General features: G+C 55.1%; 1 protein-coding gene across 1 annotated transcript in view; it reads right to left on the bottom strand.

Annotated features, from left to right (window-relative positions):
* Nucleotides 1–11,034, bottom strand: part of ARHGEF17 (Rho guanine nucleotide exchange factor 17) — a 58,520-nt gene extending 47,486 nt beyond the window's left edge. Inside the window, exon 1 of the mRNA XM_019975300.2 lies at nt 7,404–11,034. Coding sequence (XP_019830859.2) covers nt 7,404–10,595 — 3,192 coding nt within the window. The 5' untranslated portion in view covers nt 10,596–11,034. The remainder of the gene's footprint in view (nt 1–7,403) is intronic.
* Nucleotides 11,035–19,048: the final 8,014 nt, after the last annotated feature.

The following is a 19,048-nucleotide window of genomic DNA, read 5'->3' as shown; positions in this document are numbered from 1 at the left end:
ATCTGCCCACCTGTCAAAAGCAGAATAAAGGCCAAAGATGTCTGCGTCTGAATCCCCAAGGCCTGTGACTATGTTATCCTACAATGGTCTGAATCCCCAGGACCTGTGCATGTTATCCTACATGGCAAGAAGGACTTTGCAGACGTAATTACAGATTCTGAGATGGGAAGATTATCCTGGATGATCCAAATAGGCCCAGAGTAATGACAATGGTCCTTATAAGGGAGGAAGGAGGTTCAGTTCAGTGTGAGAGAGAGATCTGAAGACACTACGTTGCTGTTTTTGAGCCGCTCATTCGTGTCTGACTCTTTGTGACCCCATGCGCTATAGCCCGCCAGGCTCCTCTGTCCATGCAAGAATACTGGAGCGAGTTGCCATTTCCTACTCCAAGGGATCTTCCCGACCCAGAGATCGAACCCATATCTCTTATGTCTCCTGCGTTGGCAAGTGGGTTCTTTACCACTGTGCCACCTGACTGACAGCTTTGAGAATGGAGGAAGGGGCCATGAGCCAATAAGAGCCAACAGCCTCCAGTGATGGAAAAGACAAAGGGCAGTTTTTCCCTAAAGGTTTCAGAAGGAATTCAGCCCTGCTAACATCATAATTTTAGCTCAGTGAAGCCCATTTTTTTCTGACCTCCAGAACTATAAAATGAAACTTGTATTAAGTCACTAAATACGTAGTAATTTGCTACAGCAGCAATAGGAAACTAATACACCACCCATCTGCCAGCCTAGACCCTGGAATTAGCTCATGTTCCTCCCACCTCAGGTACCTCTGGAGACTCCCCTCTCCTCTTCTCCCTGCCCCAGGAGTATTTCAGAGCTCCACAACTGCCCCAAACCCCAAAGAAAGTACTAACATCACACAGCAGCAGCATCAACACTTCTGTGTGCCGGCCCCAGAGTGAGCCCCACAATCTGCCACCAGTGTGGGGGACAGGCCCCCTCTATACGTGTGGAAGGGTGCAGAGCAGCTGCTGGTCATAGGGAATAGGGTCCCTGGGGGCCAAGCCTGGGTGAGTTCCAGCCCCACTCTGAGCCTCAGTCTCCTCAGCAAGCTAAAGGGGACTGTGAATCCCACCCACCAGCACTTCAGTCTATTAATACAAGCTGGGATCCTACTAAGGACAGCTGCTACCTCTCCCAGCCGGAGTGGGAGTTCTTCCTGGTGCCCAAGAACATGAAGGAATCTATGGCTCAGAGAAGGGAAGGAACTTACTTAAGGCCACACAGCAGGAAAACGGAGAGGCCAAGCCTAGAACCCAGGTCTCCTGATGCCTAGTGCCAACCTTCACATGTCATACCACGACATCCCTCATAAGCCCCAAAGCTACTGGAGGGGGCTCAGATACCCTGGCTGGGGCCGTAGGCCCCTGCCTGTGATGGGCTGGGGCTCAGTCTCAGCTCAGAGCATGGCAGCCTGGCAGTCGTCCTCTGCCTCTGTCCACCCCTGGAATGCCCCAGAGGCCTGGGGGTGGGGGTGGGGGTTGCCTGAAGGATCAACTCCCATGGGGGGGGCATGGTTCTAACAGGCTCCTGCTTCCCAAGAGACCCAGCGCCCCCGTTTCAGGGCCTGCCAGCCAAGGCGCCAGGCTGCCTGGGCACGTTTCCCAATAAGTACGCCAGGGCTGCAAGCCTTTCTGGGAAACATGGACTCCCCCTTCCCCCCACCCTACTACCATCATCCCTGCCAGCTCTGCTTAGTGGGAACTCTGTGGGGCCAACGTATGGCCTGGGAGTCAGGACACCTTGGGCCCAATTCCACTCGAGACCCAGGAGCTGGGACAAGTCTCTGCCCATCCTGGGCCTGCTTCATCTATGTACTGGGATGCCCCCCTAGCATCCCAGAGGGGAGGGGGGGGAACCAGCACTGCCTGTGGGTGGCGCGAGCTCCCTGTCTCAGGTAACATGCAAGCTGGAGCTGACAGGCGTCACAGCGGCTGTAGAGGAGCCACCAGTGGGATAAGGCACTGTCACCTGCCCCACTGGGGCCCTGAGAACCTCACCCTCCTAGCCTTTGAGCCACACCAACAGAGGTCTACAGGGGCGTCTGGTGCAGCCGACAGCTCCAGGTGACCCCGGGGGCTTTGTCAGTCTCCCCCTCCCCACTCTTAAGTGACCCCTCACAGCCACAAGGAGCTGCAGCAGAAACCCCCTACTCTGTTGCCTCTGCCCTAGCCCAAGCCCCCTTATCTCTTACCCAGACTGTTCCAGTGGCCTCTTGATGCCCCTTCCCCTGGGCCTCTGTAGTCTACCCCCATAGAGTGGCTAGAGCAGACTTGTGAAAGCCTAAGTCAGATTAGGTCACTACTCTAACTCAGAACCTCAAAATATGGCTTGCTGTCTCACCTCAAGTAAACACGGAAGACCTCCTATTGGTCTCTGAAATCTACCTCATCTGGCCCCAGCCCACTTCCACCCTTCCTTAACTCTGACCTCATCCCCACTTAACTCCATTCACACTGTCCTCTTGACTTTTACCCCAGGGCCTCTGCACTTGCTGTTCCTCTCTTCCCCGAAAGACAGCTGCCTGTCTTGCTCCCCTCAAGCCTCTGCTCTCCAGTCTCACCTCCTCAGTGAGACCTTATTCAGATTTCTTAATTTAATATATCCCTCCCCCCTCCTCTTGTCAACCTCTAGTCCCTTATCCTGGTTTCTTGTGCTTCCCAGCCCTCATCTCTCTCTGAAGCACAAGGTATCCATTTACAGACCGGTCTCCTCACTAGTCTGGAAACTCCATGAGGTCAGGCCTTTGTTTTATTTGCAGCTGTATCCCAGGGCCTAGAAGAGTGCCCGAGTGTCCAGGGGTTCAGAGGCATTTGTTGCAAGGATAGATGCATTGCCTTATCAAAGTTCACCCAAGTCTCTGAAACAAACGCCTAGGACACACAGTTTAATCCGTTCTTTCCTACCTACTAGCCTCTGCCCATGTTGTGCCCTCCTCCTAGAACCTCTCCCTTTCTTCTCTGGATATTCAAAGCCGAGCTCCAGACAGAGCCTCCTCCAGGGAGCGTCTCCTGCCAGCACCCAGGCCAGTCCCTCAACATCCCACAGCCCCTTCCAGTCAGCTACTAGATCCTGAATTCTCTGAGTGCTTCGGCAGCCTGGCGGTGCCTCCACCCCACTGCGGGGCAGCACGTGTAGCCTGAGAGATTGCAGATGGGCGGGAAGGAAGCAGGAGGGGCAAGTCCTGGCACTGGGAGGGGGCTGGGGACAGGATTAGCAGCAGCTTCCCAGCCTCCCGAATCCAGCTGGTCCTGAAAATTCAAGGCTGGAAAATGTCAGACGCAACTCTAGTCCATCCCTCAGCTCTTCCCTGTGGTGGGGGGAGGACGACCTATTCCTGGGCCACACTCCCCTAAGAGCCCAGGACCGTTAGAAAGTACTGGGGGTGGGGGGGGGGAGACAGGGAATAAACAGACAAAAGGGACAGCCCTCTGCCTGTCCTCCCCTTCCCAACCTCCTCCTGCTGGGTGACAAGACATTTAATTATAGATATTTGGTACTGCTCAGAATTCCAAATGTCCTAATCGCCTCCCCTCCCAGAGCAGTTTCCATGGAAAAATCAGAGTGAAGAGCCAAGGAGGGAAAGGAGAGAACCCCCACCCCGTGGGTTCCCTGCCAAGGAGAGACAGAGAGAAGAAAGGTGACAAAGAGCTGTAGCCAGGCGGTCCTCTGCAAGGTAGGGGGCTTTCTGGGCAAGAGGGGGATAGGGGCCATGTCTGCTGGGGGAAGGGGGTGCGGGCAAGGTCAGACTGGTGCATGAGCCCAGCTCTGCCCTGCCATACTAGGTGACCTTAAAGTCAGCGTTCTCCTTTCTGAGTCTTGAAGTTCTTCCCACCACAAACCCTGGCCCCAGAGCATTAAATAACTACCATGAAAGTGTTGAGACAGTTGGGAGTACAGGAAAGGCCCCCACTAACCATTGACCCTACCCCATTACTCAGATGGCAGGCCAATTCCATCAAGAAAAGAAACAGGGACGCTCAAGCCCCTTCACCTCCAAAACTAGGATTCAGTGGGAATCTAAGAGCCTGCAATTCTAAGAATTCAGCCTTGTGAGAGTCTCACAGCTTTCATTTTTGAAGACTGAAAAATTCAGAGAGTCTGGCATATGGTGGTAGTGGTTTAGTTGCTAAGTCACATCCGACTCTTGCAACCCCATGCGCTGTAGCCGCCAAGTTCCTCTGTCCACGGAATTTCCCAGGCAAGAATACTGGAGTGGGTTGCCATTTCCTTCTCCAGGGGATCTTCCTGACCCAGGGATCAAACCCACCTCTCCTGCATTGGCAGGCGGATTCTTTATAGTATGCACTTGATAAATGTCAGCCGCTGTTACCGCCATTTCAATATGCTAAAGTTCTCTGAGTCCATCCATCTGATTCTGAGACACAAGTCACTTCCTGTTTCTGGACTAGAGTTGCCTCTTCTCTTAAATGGGTATCAGGTACTTGAGGACAGAAGGTTGGATCAACTCTGTACTTTAGGGCCAGGACAGGGCAGCCTTGGGATGAACTGCTGATCTTCCAGGTTACTGTGGGCCTAAATGGAAATGACAAGGCATGTGGGAGGAGGCAGGGCAGAAATGCTCCACAGCTGGGCCTCCTCCACCCAGTACATCTGCAAGCAGGTGTTCATGGAAAGTGACCATGAGTGATCCCTTATTCCCTGGGCTCCTAGGTCCTTACAGCTGTTGCATAGAGCTGCCTTTCTCTCCCTTCCAGCCATATCCTGACTCCTTCTGTTTCCCTTGACCACCCTATAGGCTGAATCCACCCTATAGACTTTCAAAGACCAGGCAGTCTAACCACCCACTGTACAGATGGGAAAACTGTGAAACCCAAGACGACTCTGTTCAGGTCTCAGCGGAGCTGAGCAGGCAGCACCAAGCAGGGGGCAGAAACGGACTTTGGGGTGGGAGAGACCTGACTTTGAGGGACTCCTCGCAGCCCAAGGGTAGGGTAGGAGCCCCCTCCGTCCCCGGAGCCTCCCCTGCTGGCCCCCTGGTTGGGCTCACACTGGTTTCTGCCTCATCAGCAAAGCGCAACAGCCTCTTCCCTTTTTATTCTGGAGCCCACATCACATCATCTCTACCCACAGCCCAGGGAGCGTGACTGGAACCCCAGGCCTGAAACAAAGGAACCTTGTCTCCTCCACGGAGGCCAGAAGGAGGGCTGGAGAGCTGCTCCCCATCTTCCTGGAGCCAGAAGGAAGGGGACAGCAGGAGGGATTTGGGCTAGCAGATGGGAGAACTTCCAGGCTTTATGAGTGAGTTGGGAGTCAGGGGATGGTGAATCTCTTTTGAGCTGACTGAAGTCCACCAGGTTATACTGAGGCCAGAATGCCCAGTCCTGTGCTCAGAAAGTAGTAGGGCGCAGGGAGGAGGGGACAAGGCTGGTCACCGAGAAGCAGCTGGGACAGTGAACCCTGTTTTTTTCCCCTTTCTCCTGCCCCCAGGAAGGGCGTGATCATACCACCCACGCACAGTATACACAAGTCTGCCAGGTAGAGACCATTACTTACAGAAGGCGAAGGTGAGGCAAAAATCAGGGACGTGACTGACCCTAGGCCACACAGGGATCTGGAGCAGGGACTCAAATGCTGCTCTTCCAACGACAGACTCACCAGTTCTCTAAGGGGTAAGAGGGGACACTACGCTGGGCCTGGAGAGAGAAGGGGACTGGAGCGAGCAAAGGCTTGGAGGCTGGAGAGAGCCTCCACTGAGCACAGGGAGCAGCCTGTGCTATGAGCAGGTGTGTCCCACCTCATACCCCTCTGGGGGCAGCTTGGGGCATGTGGGGCGCTTGAGGGGGGTTAAACTTCTCCCTGAGACCAGGCAGGGCAGGGGGACAATGTGATGAGAGTAGACCTGGAGTCAATTCCGCAAAAACTCCCACCTCCTCTCACTGCCTCTTCCTAGGAGTAGGGCCCCCTCCCCGCAGTCTCCCCAAGTCCCTCGATTCACTCCCCTAATTTACTCCTCAAGGCTCCCAGAGGAGATAATTTCATGGGAAAAGAATCTGGGGAGGGGGTCCCTGGCAGGAGCTGCCCCTGCTGTCATCCCTCCCCACCCCAACAAAGACAACAGGCACCTGAGCTACCCTACCAAGCTCTGAGAAGGAAGGACAGGGCCCAAATGTTCCCTCTCCCTGCCCACTGACTGCAGCCTCTGTGAGAGACACCAGAGCCAGGACTAGAAAAAACTAGAGACAGGAGGGAGAAACAAAGAGAGAGAGTTCAGAGCGGGCCGTGAGAGCACTGAGAACCGGCAGTGACCAAATTAGTCCAAGGTTCAGGGTTTTTAGGTTCCTCACTCTGCAGGGAACACAGTGGGTGTGTAAGCCATGGTTGAAATAACCCCAGGCCATCTCCACTCCAGACTCAAAGCCAGAGCCTCAAATCTAGCTTCCAACTGAGATGCCAGGCCATCACACTGCCTAGAACCCAAGTGAACCCAACAGCCCAAACTCCAGAAACAGCTAGACAGAAAGCAGAGAGGTAGTCTCTGAGAGAATGAGTCCTAGCGCCAGGGGTCTGGCAGAGGAAGGAGGAAGCATCTGAGAGTCAGCAAAATGGGGGTGCAGGGAGAAGATACAAGCCTGCACGATGAGGGGACAAGTGCTCCCAAGTCTTGTCTACTGACAGCCCTTCCGTTGACCCTGCCCTCCCTGAGAGGTCCTCATTCTAATTGGAGGAGGCTTTGGCAGATTTCAGGTCCAAAGAGTGTGCCATGCCACAGACTCCCACAAATCTGTATAGCACAGCTGGAAGGAGATAGAGGCACCACTTTGTCCAAAACCCCCGATTTTTACGGATGGGAAGGTTGAGTTACAGAGAAAAGCCAGGGCTGCCAATGTACCTTATGAAGCCCTCTCCACTTTATGGAGATAAAGTCATGCCTTGTACCTCTTCAATTCTCCCAGGCCCAGGCTCAGACCCAGATTTTGATCTACCACAGGCAAGCCACCTGAGGAAGGGCAAACCCATGTCATCTGTGGGCCTCCGAACTCAAACATCCTACAGGAGGTCAGCAAGGCGCTTGAGAAAGTTCCACCACCCTCACAGCTCCTCATGTATTGATAAAAAACCAAATATGAATCTTTAAAACCATTCCCTGAAAAACATATAAAGGACCAGATTAGAACCCTTTGTAATTATCACCCAGAATACACTGGAGCAGATAAGAACCTCTGAGTTAGCACCAGCAGAAGCCTCTGAGGCCTGAGTAGACAGGGCCCATATGTCATTAACACTCTTAAAACCGCCTGGGCACTTCCAGGACCTGAGAAGCTCCCTCACACCTGGGCACCTGCCCAATGAGCACACTCAAGAGACTCCTGCAGAAGTCATATTCACAGCCCTCTTTCAGCCCCGCCCCGAAGGCCCCCTACTAAGACTCACCACTTGTGGCTTGCTGCAGCACTTGCTGGTTGGGGCAGGCTCATCTGGAGCCCGGGCTGCCTCAGGGGGCTTGACCTCCGAAGATGGTGGTGCAGTCGGAGTCAGGCAGGGCATATCCACGGGCACTGGGGCAGGGACCCCACTGGAGTGGAGGGTCAGCATGTACTGCTTAGTGACGTCCTCAAGAGATGGTGCCTGCATCGTGGAGTGGGCTTTGGCAGGGAAGCCCATGGGCTCTGGCACAGCCACAGGGGGGCCAATGGAAGTCGGTGTCTCAGGCACCACGATGGGTGTGAAGGTGGCAGGCACACTAGCATGGCGAACGTGTTTGGAGGAGGGTCGGGCCAGAGACAGGCTGCCAGCCTGGTCCTGATTGCCCTCCTCTCTTGAGAGCTCCTGATGACTGCTCCGGGCTGGGCGCTTCTTGGAACCACGGCGAATGAGCCGTGGGGACAGAATGTTAGCAAGTTTCGGGTCAAGGTGGAAATCATGGTGGGCAGTGGAAGAGGCAGGTGGGGCCTCAGGTAGGGCCCTCTCAGACTGTGCCCGGCCCCTGGCAGGACTGGGCTCTTCTGGTTCTGCCCGCCGCTCAGCCAGGATGGGCTCGCTGCTGGATGGAGGCAACATGGGCTCGACCTCTCTGATGGGCTCCCCTCCAGGACCCTCGAATCCAGGCCCAGCCAGTTCCCCACGGCGGCTGGGGTCACTCAGAGATTTCTTCTTGGGGGCTTTGCCAGCAACCCTGTCATCCACCACACACCCTAAGGCACCCGGGCCCTGAACAATGCTCTGAATAACCTCGGGGTATCCCTTGCTCTCTTCACTGCCTACAGACCAGTCACTGTGGCCACTGGTCAAGCCCTCATCCATAGCTGGGGCTGTCGGAAGCCCTGTCTTGGGGCTCAGTGAACCCAGGAGGTTGCTATCCACAGAGAACCCAGAGGGCTCCTCAGAGGTGGCGGCCCGGTGGCGCTGTGGAATTGGGTCACTCAGAGACCGGTAGGCCTCACCTGCCTCCCCATTGCTCAGTTCAGTCCCACCAGGGCCTGAAGGTGGGATTTTGCGTCTGCGGCGGAGGGCACCAGGTGTGGGAGGGGTATCAGGGGACACCAGGGCCCACCCTCCCAGACTCTCTTCAGCCCCAGGGCCATGGTGGTTGGTCTGGGCTGAGGATGAGGAAAGGGGTCGCCAAACACCTGTGGGACCCAGGCTGCAAAATGCTGAAACAGAAGGCTCAGGGTCCGCTCCAATGCCCTCATCTGTCAGACTCGACTCAGGGCCGGAGAGTTCTTCTTGAGACCGCTGCCCTCCGGTCACGTCTCCTGCCCAGTCAGGACTCCCAGGGGGGACATCATTGCCATCATCCTGCTGGGCACCCATCCGCTGGATCTTCTCAAAAACCTGACGGGCCTCTTGAACATACTGATCCTGGACGACGAGGGGCAGTGGATCCTCCTCGGCACCTGGGCCTGCCAGCAGGAGTTCAGAGGAGCTGGGCTTCAGGACACCAGTGCGGGACAGGCGGCGGGCCATGGGCTTCTCAGAGCAGGTAAAGGACTTTGCCCTTCGGAGGGTGGCCGTCAAGTCCTTCAGTGTGGGGCGGGTGCCAGATGATGCTGGGGCTGGGGCAGGCATGGGCCCAAGTTGCCCCACCGAGCTATCTGCGGATGGTGAATCTCTGCCATCTACCGGGCCACTTCCAAGGTCTCCAGGTCGCCCACCAGGCTTTCGGATCCTCAGCTCTGAAAGGTCTGAACGCAGAAAACTGAGTAGCGTCAGGGTCTCCGAGGCAATATCTGGATTCGACAGGGACTTCCGTTGCCGGCTCTTGTCCAGATCCAATCCTCCATCCCTCGATACCCTCGTGGTGCCCACAGGTCCCTTGGTGCGGCTTCGCACCTGGGGCCTGACGAGCCCTTCCCCGGCTCCAAAGCTGGGGGAGCGATACACACCCCAGTTCCCAGAACCCCGGCTAGCCCACAGCTCCTCATCCTTGAGAGTCTCTGTGCTGGAATAACGGCTGCTACCGCGGGAGCCTGCAGGGCTGGCCAGGTACGCGGGAAAGCTCACCTTGGCCACGCGGAACGTTCCCCCCACAGTGTCTGACAAGGGCCGAAGTCCTTCCTGGGGGCCTGGTACACAGTGGGGAGAGCCAGCACCCCACCCTTGGGGTCCTTCCTCGCTAGGAGCTCTTGGAGGAGTTGGGGGATCGGGGCTCCCAGATCCCCCTGCCGAGTCCATGCTGCTCGGATTTAACCCATAACTGTCCGGCCTACAGTCCTTATCCAAAGAGGAGCTTCCAGGCCTGGGTCCCGTCCTCCCTCCCCGGCAGTGGCCACCCTCACCGTCTTGGTCCTCGTCACTGCCTGAGGAGTGGCCGCCGTGGTAGGCCGGACTCTGCGCCCCGGGCAGCGGCGGCGGCGGGCCCTCCTCTTCCTCCTCGCTGGAGCTGGCAGCCCGGCTGCGGCTGACAGGATAGGAGGAAACGATGGAGGAGGAGGAGGAGGAGGAGGCCCGGGCCCAGGCCTGCGGTTGGGAGAAGCTATGCCAAGAATGTAAACCATCCGCCGGACGCTGCGCTCGCTCCTGTTGCTGCCGCCGCCTCCTCCCCTCGATCCCCGGGCCGGGAAGCGGCCGCGCCGAACGCAGGCCCGCCAAAGGGAAGCACGTCCGAGGAGGTGGCGTCGGGGGCTGCCGGGGTTCCCGGGTCGCGGGCTCCCACGCGGCCCCGTCAGGGCTGGGCGTCCCTGAGGCCTCTGAGTCGGCACTGGGCCGCCTGGAGCCAGGGCCCCCGAAGAGCTTGCGCATCTCCATGACGCTGGGCCAGGCTCCGCGCGCGGCTCCCTCTGCCGCTTCTTCTGCTGCCGCCGGGGAGACGCCCCCGTCTCGGGGCCCGGTGGAGTTGTCGTCCAGACGCTGTGCGTCGAAGCGCCGGGAGAGCTGGCGCACAGACGGCGAGAGGCTGCGGAGCGGGCGCGGCTGCGCGGGGGCGGCCGGGGGCCCCGACGCCAGCTTGGACACGCGCCGGGAGGGCTGGGCCGGGACGGCCGCGACCGGTCGGCACGAGGAGCGGCGCCGCAGTCCCGGAGCGTCCGTGGCCTCTTCCCTCTGCCCGGGCCCGCCGCTCCAGCGCTCCAGGAGCTTGAACGACACGCTGCGATATAGCTGGGGCCGGGGGGCCCCGTCCGCCATGGTGGCGGGACTCACTCTGGGGGGGCTGGCCTCGGGGAGCCGCGGCCAACCCCCCCTGCGCCCCCGTCCCGAAGGAGCGCAGCGGCCGGGGTCCCAAGGCTGGGGTCTCGCAAGTCGCAGTGCGAGGCAATTAGCGGGGTAAGGGTGCAGAGACCCAAGCAGAGGTTTAGCTGCGGCGGCTCAAGTTTCTGGGCGCGCGGGCCGCCTCGGCTCCATCCCGCGCGACCCCTCCCGCCTCAGCGTCGACTCCTGGGCCCAGCCCCCGCCTCGCCCGGTGCGGCCCGGAGCATCTCTGCCCGACCCGGTCCCGGCAGGATCCCAACGCTTAGTTCCTCGGCTCTGCGCCCCCTCCTCAGCCGGCCGGCCTGCCTCTCCTCGAGCTTCTGCTCCCGCTCCCTCCCTCTGAGCTGCTTTCTCCTAGCTCCCTTTTGTTGCAAATAAACTTTGTGGCAGAGGAAAGGGGGTGGGGGGCGGGGCCTCGCGCCCAAAAGAGGGGGTGGGCTCCGGGAGCGCGCTAGGCTGGGAATCGGGAGTTGTGGGGGGTGGGGAGGGGAGGGAATCGGGGAGGAGCCGACAGACCGCTGGAGCAGAGGCTGACTGAAGCAGCCCTCCAGATGAGCCCCTTGGGAGCTCGGCGGGCAGAGCTACCTCCCCCCAGAACTCGCTGCAACACGAATCGTCCGAGTGTGGTCAGCTCCGCGGGCATACAGTCAGGGTGGCGCACCCACTGCTTTCGGGCAGAAACGCCTCCTGCCCCAGGGACCCCCAACATGGCAACCTCAGACCCAAGAACACCACTGACACAGGTATTCTGAGAAACACTCTGCCAGCCGAGAGACCCGCCACCAGGGGGAGCAGTGCGCGCCTCAGGCCAACCTGGGCGCTCGCTGCTCCCCGTCCCGCCCCTTCACCCCGCCCAGGCCACGCCTCCTATCGGGTCTTTCACGGCGAATCCCATTGTAACTGCGACCGGGTCCAGCCCCTGGGCCCCCAAACGCCCCGCCCCTCCCGCTTCTGCAGCCAATCCAGTTCTGACCGCCCCCCCAATCCGCCCCAAGCGGCTCCAGGAGCCCCACCCTTTGTGACTACGCCCCCACGTTTCCAGAGGCACGCCCTGCGCCTCTTTGTCCCCTCCTTCTCCGGCGGCGCTCTGGGGTACGCGGTTCTTGCGCCCTCTTCTGGCCGGTTTTCCCCAATCCCCCCTACCCTGCTCCTCTCAACCCGCGTGGAACCTTGAACGAGTAAAGCAACACCCACCACAAAAAGACCCCGAGAACTGATTAAGACTTCATTTCCTTTACTTCCTTCTTGTTATCTAGTCCTTTCAAGAGCCGTTTCAAACCTATTCCCTTCGCAGAGTGCACTGTCCCTCCTTCGACTCCACTCACACTAGGCGCTTTCACGCAACGTCCTCAATTTACCACTGCAAAACCTACACTCCTACCTGAGGCCGATCTGCCCTCCTGATAGGCAAGGTGTGGGTGGCTTCTACTGTTTCACTCTGCCCCTTGAAGGTGGATCTCACTGTGCCTTCTCTATGGGTCATGAAGGCAAAGTAACTTTGACCAGTGTTAAAGTCAGGAAATGGTTCAGTTCAGTTCAGTTCAGTCGCCCAGTCATGCCCGACTCTTTGCGACCCCATGAATTGCAGCACTCTAGGCCTCCCTATCACCAACTCCTGGAGTTCACTCAAACTCACGTCCATCGAGTCAGTGATGCCATCCAGCCATCTCATCCTCTGTCGTCCCCTTCTCCTCCTACCCGCAATCTCTCCCAGCATCAGAGTCTTTTCCAATGAGTTAACTCTTCGCATGAAGTGGCCAAAGTACTGGAGTTTCAGCTTTAGCATCGTTCCTTCCAAAGAAATCCCAGTGCTGATCTCCTTTAGAATGGACTGGTTGGATCTTCCTGCAGTCCAAGGGACTCTCAAGAGTCTTCTCCAACACCACAGTTCAAAAGCATCAATTCTTTGGCGCTCAGCTTTCTTCCCAGTCCAACTCTCATTTCCATACATGACCACTGGAAAAACCATAGCCTTGGCAAATTCAGGATGCCAATGGCAATGGCGAATTCAGATTTCAGGAGCTTCAGACACCATGCTCCTCCAGACAGCCTTTGCTAATTCCAGATCCCTGATGAGCCCTCAGCAGTATTGTCCTCCTCCTTGGGCCTGGGTTCTGCCTTCCTAGAAAGAGAGGATACTCATGTTCCCCTTAGCCCAAGAGGACTGTGGCTGCCATCAACCCCCTCCACCCCTAAACACACACTGCTCATCCCATGTGTCCAAATGAGCAGACATGGCTGGACATAGTGTAGGATGGGAGACACTCAGGGATTGCCTGACTACCTCACGAGACTGGGAGGACCTCAGGGCCCTGCTTGCTGCTTCCCTTGGATTACAGGAGATGGCTGTAGGGAGAAAGCTCTTCCCCTTTGAGTTGAGACCAGTCTCCAGTAAGTCCCTCACCTCAACCTTGTCTCAGCTCTGCCTCAAAGTGGCCAGCATATCTCTCCCTCTTTAATGGGAAATTGATAGTAAGGAAGAGAACTCTGTCTGGCCTATTACCTCTCTGCCTTTTCCTTGCTGTGTGACGTTGGGTAAATCCTTTCACTTCCCTGGGCCTCATCTGAAAAGTATGGAGTGGGTTTAAGTTTCCCCAAGGGTGCCTTTCTCTGTCTCTATTTGAAATCAGACTCTTGTCTCCTGGAGATTGTTTTCTTTCTAGTCTTCTGAGGAAATTTTGGTATGGTGCAGGGATCGTCTTCCTGGAAGTCACTGCTCCTCTCCAATAATAATGATGGCCCCTGCCATCTGAAATTTGTGATTTTATTTTTTTAAACGTCATTTTTGTATATTTATTTACTTATTTTTGGCTGCACTGGGTCTTTGTTGCTGCTTGCGGGCTTTCTCTAGTTGCAGCGAGTTGGGGCTCCTCTCTAGTTGTGGTGTGTGGGCTTCTATTGCGGTGGCTCCTTTTGTTGCAGGAGCATGGGCTCTAGGGCACATGGGCTTCAGTAGTTGGTCGAGGGCTCAACAGTTGCGACTGGCAGGCTTGTTGACCCATGGCATGTGAAATCTTCCTGGACCAGGTATTGAATCTATGTCGCCTGCATTGGCAGGTGGATACTTAACCACTGGACCACCAAGGAAGTCCTGAAATTTGTAATTTTCCAAGCTCTTTCACACCTGGTCCTGTTTTGTCTTCACGTCACTTCTGGACTAGAGGACAGAGGTTTTTATTCCCAAATCACAGATGAGGAAGCTGATGGAGAGGAGCAGAGACTCAGGTCACAGGTTCCAGCACCGTGCAGCTTGGCCTTGAGGTGTCCATGGAGCACTCATGAGATGCTGTGAGCAGGCAAGCCATTCTCTGATTGGTGAGCTTCCCACTGGGTGGAGGCCCAGTTTAGATCCTTAAATACCCTCCCTCTCCACCAAAGGGATTCCTGGTCCAAAGGCTCTAGCCAGCCCACCTCGATACTGGAGTGGGGTGCCATTTCCTCCTCCGGGGCTCTTCCCGACACAGGGATGGAACCCACATCTCTTGGGTCTCCTGCATTGTTCTTTACCACTAGCACCACCTGGGAAGCCCCCTAGGAGACTGTGCCTAACTAAAACGGATTTGACATTATAGTTGGCACAACTTCCTCGGGGTCCCCACTTACTAGGACTGGGTGGGGCAAGTGGGTACTTGTAAGGCAGGTGAAGAGAGGAAAGGGGAGGGGAGGGAGGGAGGGTGAAGTGAAGGAGGATCTAGTATCTGGATTAGAGAGAGGCTATGTGACCTGCATGAGTCAGTTCCCACATTCAGGTCCCAGCTTCCCCATCTGTAACAGGAGGTATTATAAGGATTAAACAAGAAACTGAGTGTACAACACATTGATGGTACCTGGAATCCCGGCAGTGTACATTACTGTCTTCATGGCCCCCAGTGCTTCCCTGGCCGGCAGCCTTTTTCTCTCCAGCTTCATATCAGGCCACAGCCCTTCCTATCCCTCCTCCAGCAGCCTCCACGCCTTTGTGTTGTTCCCTACACCAGCAACACTCTTATCCCCTTTCCTTCAGTCTAATTACAACTATCCAAGACCCAGCTGCACTGCTTCAACCCCAGAAAATCTTCCCTAACCCACAGAAGAATCCTTGGACCCTTCTGAACCAGCATGGTCCCTCCTGCCCCTCACTGCACTCCACCCCTGTCTGTGTCTTCTCTGTCCCCATTCCAGCAAGTAGACATGCCCAGGGTAAGCCCCTACGCTGACCCCTACCCCCCATCACTAAGAATGCTCTGGGTTAAAGTGAGGGGGAAGAAGGGGGATAGGGAAGAGGAAAAAGAAAAAAAGCAGGAGAAGAGAAGGAGGAATTCAAGCCCCCAAATGGTGCTTGGAATCCCAGTCCTGGCATGTAATGAATGATTTTTCCTTCTTACAGCAACAGATAGGGCTCATGGATTATGGCTCTTGTTCTCAAAAAAGTGTGCTGTTTTTTTTTCCCCCTTAAAGACTGGCTGCCTTCTAGGTAAAGGAGAAAGAAAAACCCTTGCAATCTTCTGCTTAAAGCTCCTTGTTTAGAAACCTGCTATGCCTATTCTTAGAGACGGACCCTAGAGGAAGCTGTGTGCACAAAAGGCGAAACCACTGTACAGTAACATTCACTGCATGCCTACTGTGTTCCAGGCGTCATTCTAAGTGCTTTGCATGTGTTAGTTAATTTAATCCTCACAACAGTTTTATGAAATAGGTGCCATTATTACTCCCATTTTACAGTTAGGGAAGTTAAGGTATGAATAAGTTAAATAACCTGTCCAGAGTAATACAGCTAGTAAGTGAGAGCCAGGATACACACCCAGGTGATCTAGCTCTGGGGTCTGAACCCTTTATGCTATTCTGCCTTACAAGGAAAACTAGGAATGGGATTTACCTGTGGCCCACAATTTTCACTCTTGAAAAAGTAACCAGGGGGTCACAGTTCTTGTGGGTTGCTGGGACAATCCTCTGGGACTCACTGGATTGGCTGTTGGTGGAGGCCCTCTGCCTTCTGCTCTTCCATCTCCTACCCCCCGTGACAGGCAGCTGAAGAGCCTGGACTCAGAAGCAAGATGGATAACACCTGGCCTGCTTGGCACAGCTCTGCATTATATAGGGACTAAGAACCAGTCTCTGTCTTCTCATGTCCCCATACATCCATCTCACCATGACCCAAAGAATCAAACTGCCTTCTGTCCAAACTGTCAGCCTCTCCAGCAAGGGCACTTTGAATGGATTCCCAAGATGGGTTCAGCTACTTCCTCCACCAGCTGTAAGCACACCTCTGACATTACTGTGGCGTTTCACCCCTGCAGAGCCCTTCTCTAAATGTCCCTGGGGCTGAACAGCCTTGGAAATTAGACAGGGTGAAAGGAAAAATACTGAAGAAGTTATTCCATCCTTCCCCTCCCTGCCTGACCCTCTGCCCTTCCTTCTCCCCATTCTACCTTCTAAGGCAGAACACTTGCTTTGCCATGACCAGTTCTGTCAGTACTGGGTCTGTGTAATGTACCAGCAGCTATGGGCCAGCCAGGCTGTTCTATGGGAGGAAAACTAAGATCTGGGAGAAAGGAATAAGGACTAGAGGAGTAATGGGGGTGGAGTGTGGGTGTTTGTGGAGATGAGGACAAGGAGCAGAGAGGACGAGGAGCCAGCAGGAGTGCCTGAAAGAGATGTGAGCAGGGGGGAAACAAGTGAAGATGACTTGGAAGGGCTTTGTGTGGTATAATTCTCCTTTGTTGCCTTCTCGGGGACCTTCAGTGAAGATGCTGTAGGGAAAGAGCAAATTAGCCAAGATGGCGGTGGCCAGGCTCTCTCACCCCACGTTTGTAAATACATGGTTATGTAATAGCTGAGATCACTTACAGCATTGTGCATGCACATCATGGTGACCCACTTGACCACAGGCCACTTCTGTTCTGTTAACCTATATAAGCACCACCTGGAAAGCTCTTGCAGGGGGCAAGTTGAGTGGAGTCCAGTGAAGTCGAGGCGGGTCACGTGGAGTTGAACTGCACAGTCGTCATTGCTGCTGTGTCAGCCATTAGAGAGTAAAGCAGGTCTCCCTTGCTGCTGCGAATAAAGAATGCCTGCACTTCCTATGGCTCCTTGAGTTTTCTTCTAGCTTCCCCACTCCTGCCTTGCCTACCCTGGGTTCAGTGAACAGTGAGATACAGCAAGACAGAAGCCCTTCCAGGGTTTTATAAGCTCAGCTCTGTGTTTGAGATATGAGGGTACCTCCAGGCAGCCTTCCAGGTACACACAGGCCAGAATGATGGAGATGAGAGCGCAGGGGTAGAACCTAGAAGAGGCAGTCTGTCCCAAGGCTGATCTGCAGGCTCCAGGCCATGGGATCTCCATGTAGCAGCCTCTTAGTGGCCCTGGGGATAGCCCTGCATCTCCTCAAGCTGCTGACTTCTCCTTTAAGAATGAAGTAGTGTTGTATCAAAAAGTCTACAAACAAATGCTGGAGAGGGTGCGGAGAAAAAGGAACCCTCTTACAGTGTTGGTGGGAATGCAAACTAGTACAGCCACTATGGAGAACAGTGTGGAGATACCTTAAAACCTGGAAATAGAACTGCCTTATGACCCACAGCAATCCCACTGCTGGCTATACACACCAAGGAAACCAGAATTGAAAGAGACATGTGTACCACAATGTTCATCGCAGCACTGTTTACAATAGCCAGGACATGGAAGCAACCTAGATGTCCATCAGCAGACGAATGGATAAGAAAGCTGTGGTACATACACACAATGGAATATTACTCAGCTATTAAAAAGAATGCATTTGAATCAGTCCTAATGAGTTGGATGAAACTGGAGCCTATCATACAGAGCGAAGTAAGTCAGAAAGAAAAACACCAATACAGTACGTTATTGCATATATATGGAATTTAGAAAGATGGTAACGATGATCCTATATGTGAGACAGCAAAAGACACACAGATATAAAGAACAGACTTTTGGACTCTGTGGGAGAAGGCGAGGGTGTGATGATTTGAGAGAATAGCATTGAAACATGTATATTATCATATGTGAAATAGGTTGCCAGTCCAGGTTTGATGCATGAGACAGGGTGCTCAGGGCTGGTGCAGTGGGATGACCCTGAGGGTTGGGATGGGGAGGGAGGTGGGAGGAAGGGTCAGGATGGGGAACACATGTACTGCTGCTGCTGCTAAATCGCTTCAGTCGTGTCCGACTCTGTGCGACCCCATAGATGGCAGCCCATCAGGCTCCCCCATCCCTGGGATTCTCCAGGCAATAATACTGGAGTGGGTTGCTATTTCCTTCTCCAATGCATGAAAGTGAAAAGTGAAAGTGAAGTCGGTCAGTCGTATCCAACTCTTAGCGACCCCATGGACTGCAGCCTACCAGGCTCCTCCATCCATGGGATTTTCCAGGCAAGAGTACTGGAGTGGGGTGCCATTGCCTTCTCTGTGTAAAGTAATTAGCCTCCAATTAAAATAAATTAAAAAAATAAAAAGCTCAGGAAAAAACAAAGGAATGAAGTGGTGTTTAAGGGCTGTTTTCCCTCACTTGGAGGCCCTGGTGGAGGTGTCCCCAGGCACCGAGGATACCCTGAGCCTGACAGAGGCACATTTGGAGGGGCGAGTGGAGGACAGGTGGGATCTGGGTTCTTCCTGGCATTTAATGCCCTAGTCCCACCCAGCTCCATTTCTTGGCACCCCTCTCCACACACCAACCCCAGGCTTATCTGCAACTCACCGGCACTTTATAATCGGCCTGGGCACATCTCTGCCTCTGGGTTTTGAAGACACAGTGCTTCTACCAGATTCAGCCTCCTCCACTCTGCCTTTTAGATTCCTCCCAGTTCAGGCCCCACCCCTTCTAAAATGTGCTCCCTGATTCCTCCGCTGAGCCCCCCAGCCTGGAGCACTTGCCCCACTCTTGCCATTGTCTGGAGGGTGGCTCTTATTTTCTCAGCCTTCACACACAAGAGGCCACATGCCCTCCACTCCAGCTCTCTGCCTATCTGCCCAGGGCAGAGCCTGGCACAGGGATGGCCCAGGCTGCACTAACCAGTGCTCCCCACTTCAATTTTCAGAGCTCCCACTCAGCCTTCAATATCTGGTTCAAATGCCCCCACCCCCAGTCCATTTGAGAGACTCCTAGACTGGGTCATGGGCATCCTCTGGGCACCCCTGCCCCCCAGCCATGCCTCCCTCTGTCACAGTCTTGGCATGACTGTATCAGTGTCTGTACCTCCAGTAACTGAGAGCTTGTATGGAGCTGGGCTCGAGATGGTTCTTCTGGGGGCCTGGAACCAAATCAGGCCCAAGCACAAGGTGTCAGTAAAGATATACTGAATGAATAGAACATAGCACATACCCCAAACAGCTCATATTCATCCTTCAAAACCCAGGTCAAATGGCCCTTCCCAGAAGCTCTCACTTCCATCTCCCATC

This window comes from Bos indicus, chromosome 15 (genome assembly GCF_029378745.1).
Source record: "Bos indicus isolate NIAB-ARS_2022 breed Sahiwal x Tharparkar chromosome 15, NIAB-ARS_B.indTharparkar_mat_pri_1.0, whole genome shotgun sequence".
Classification (NCBI taxonomy): Eukaryota; Metazoa; Chordata; class Mammalia; order Artiodactyla; family Bovidae; genus Bos; species Bos indicus.
The sequence above is the reverse complement of the archived record's forward strand: the minus strand, read 5'-3'. Positions and strand labels throughout refer to the sequence as shown.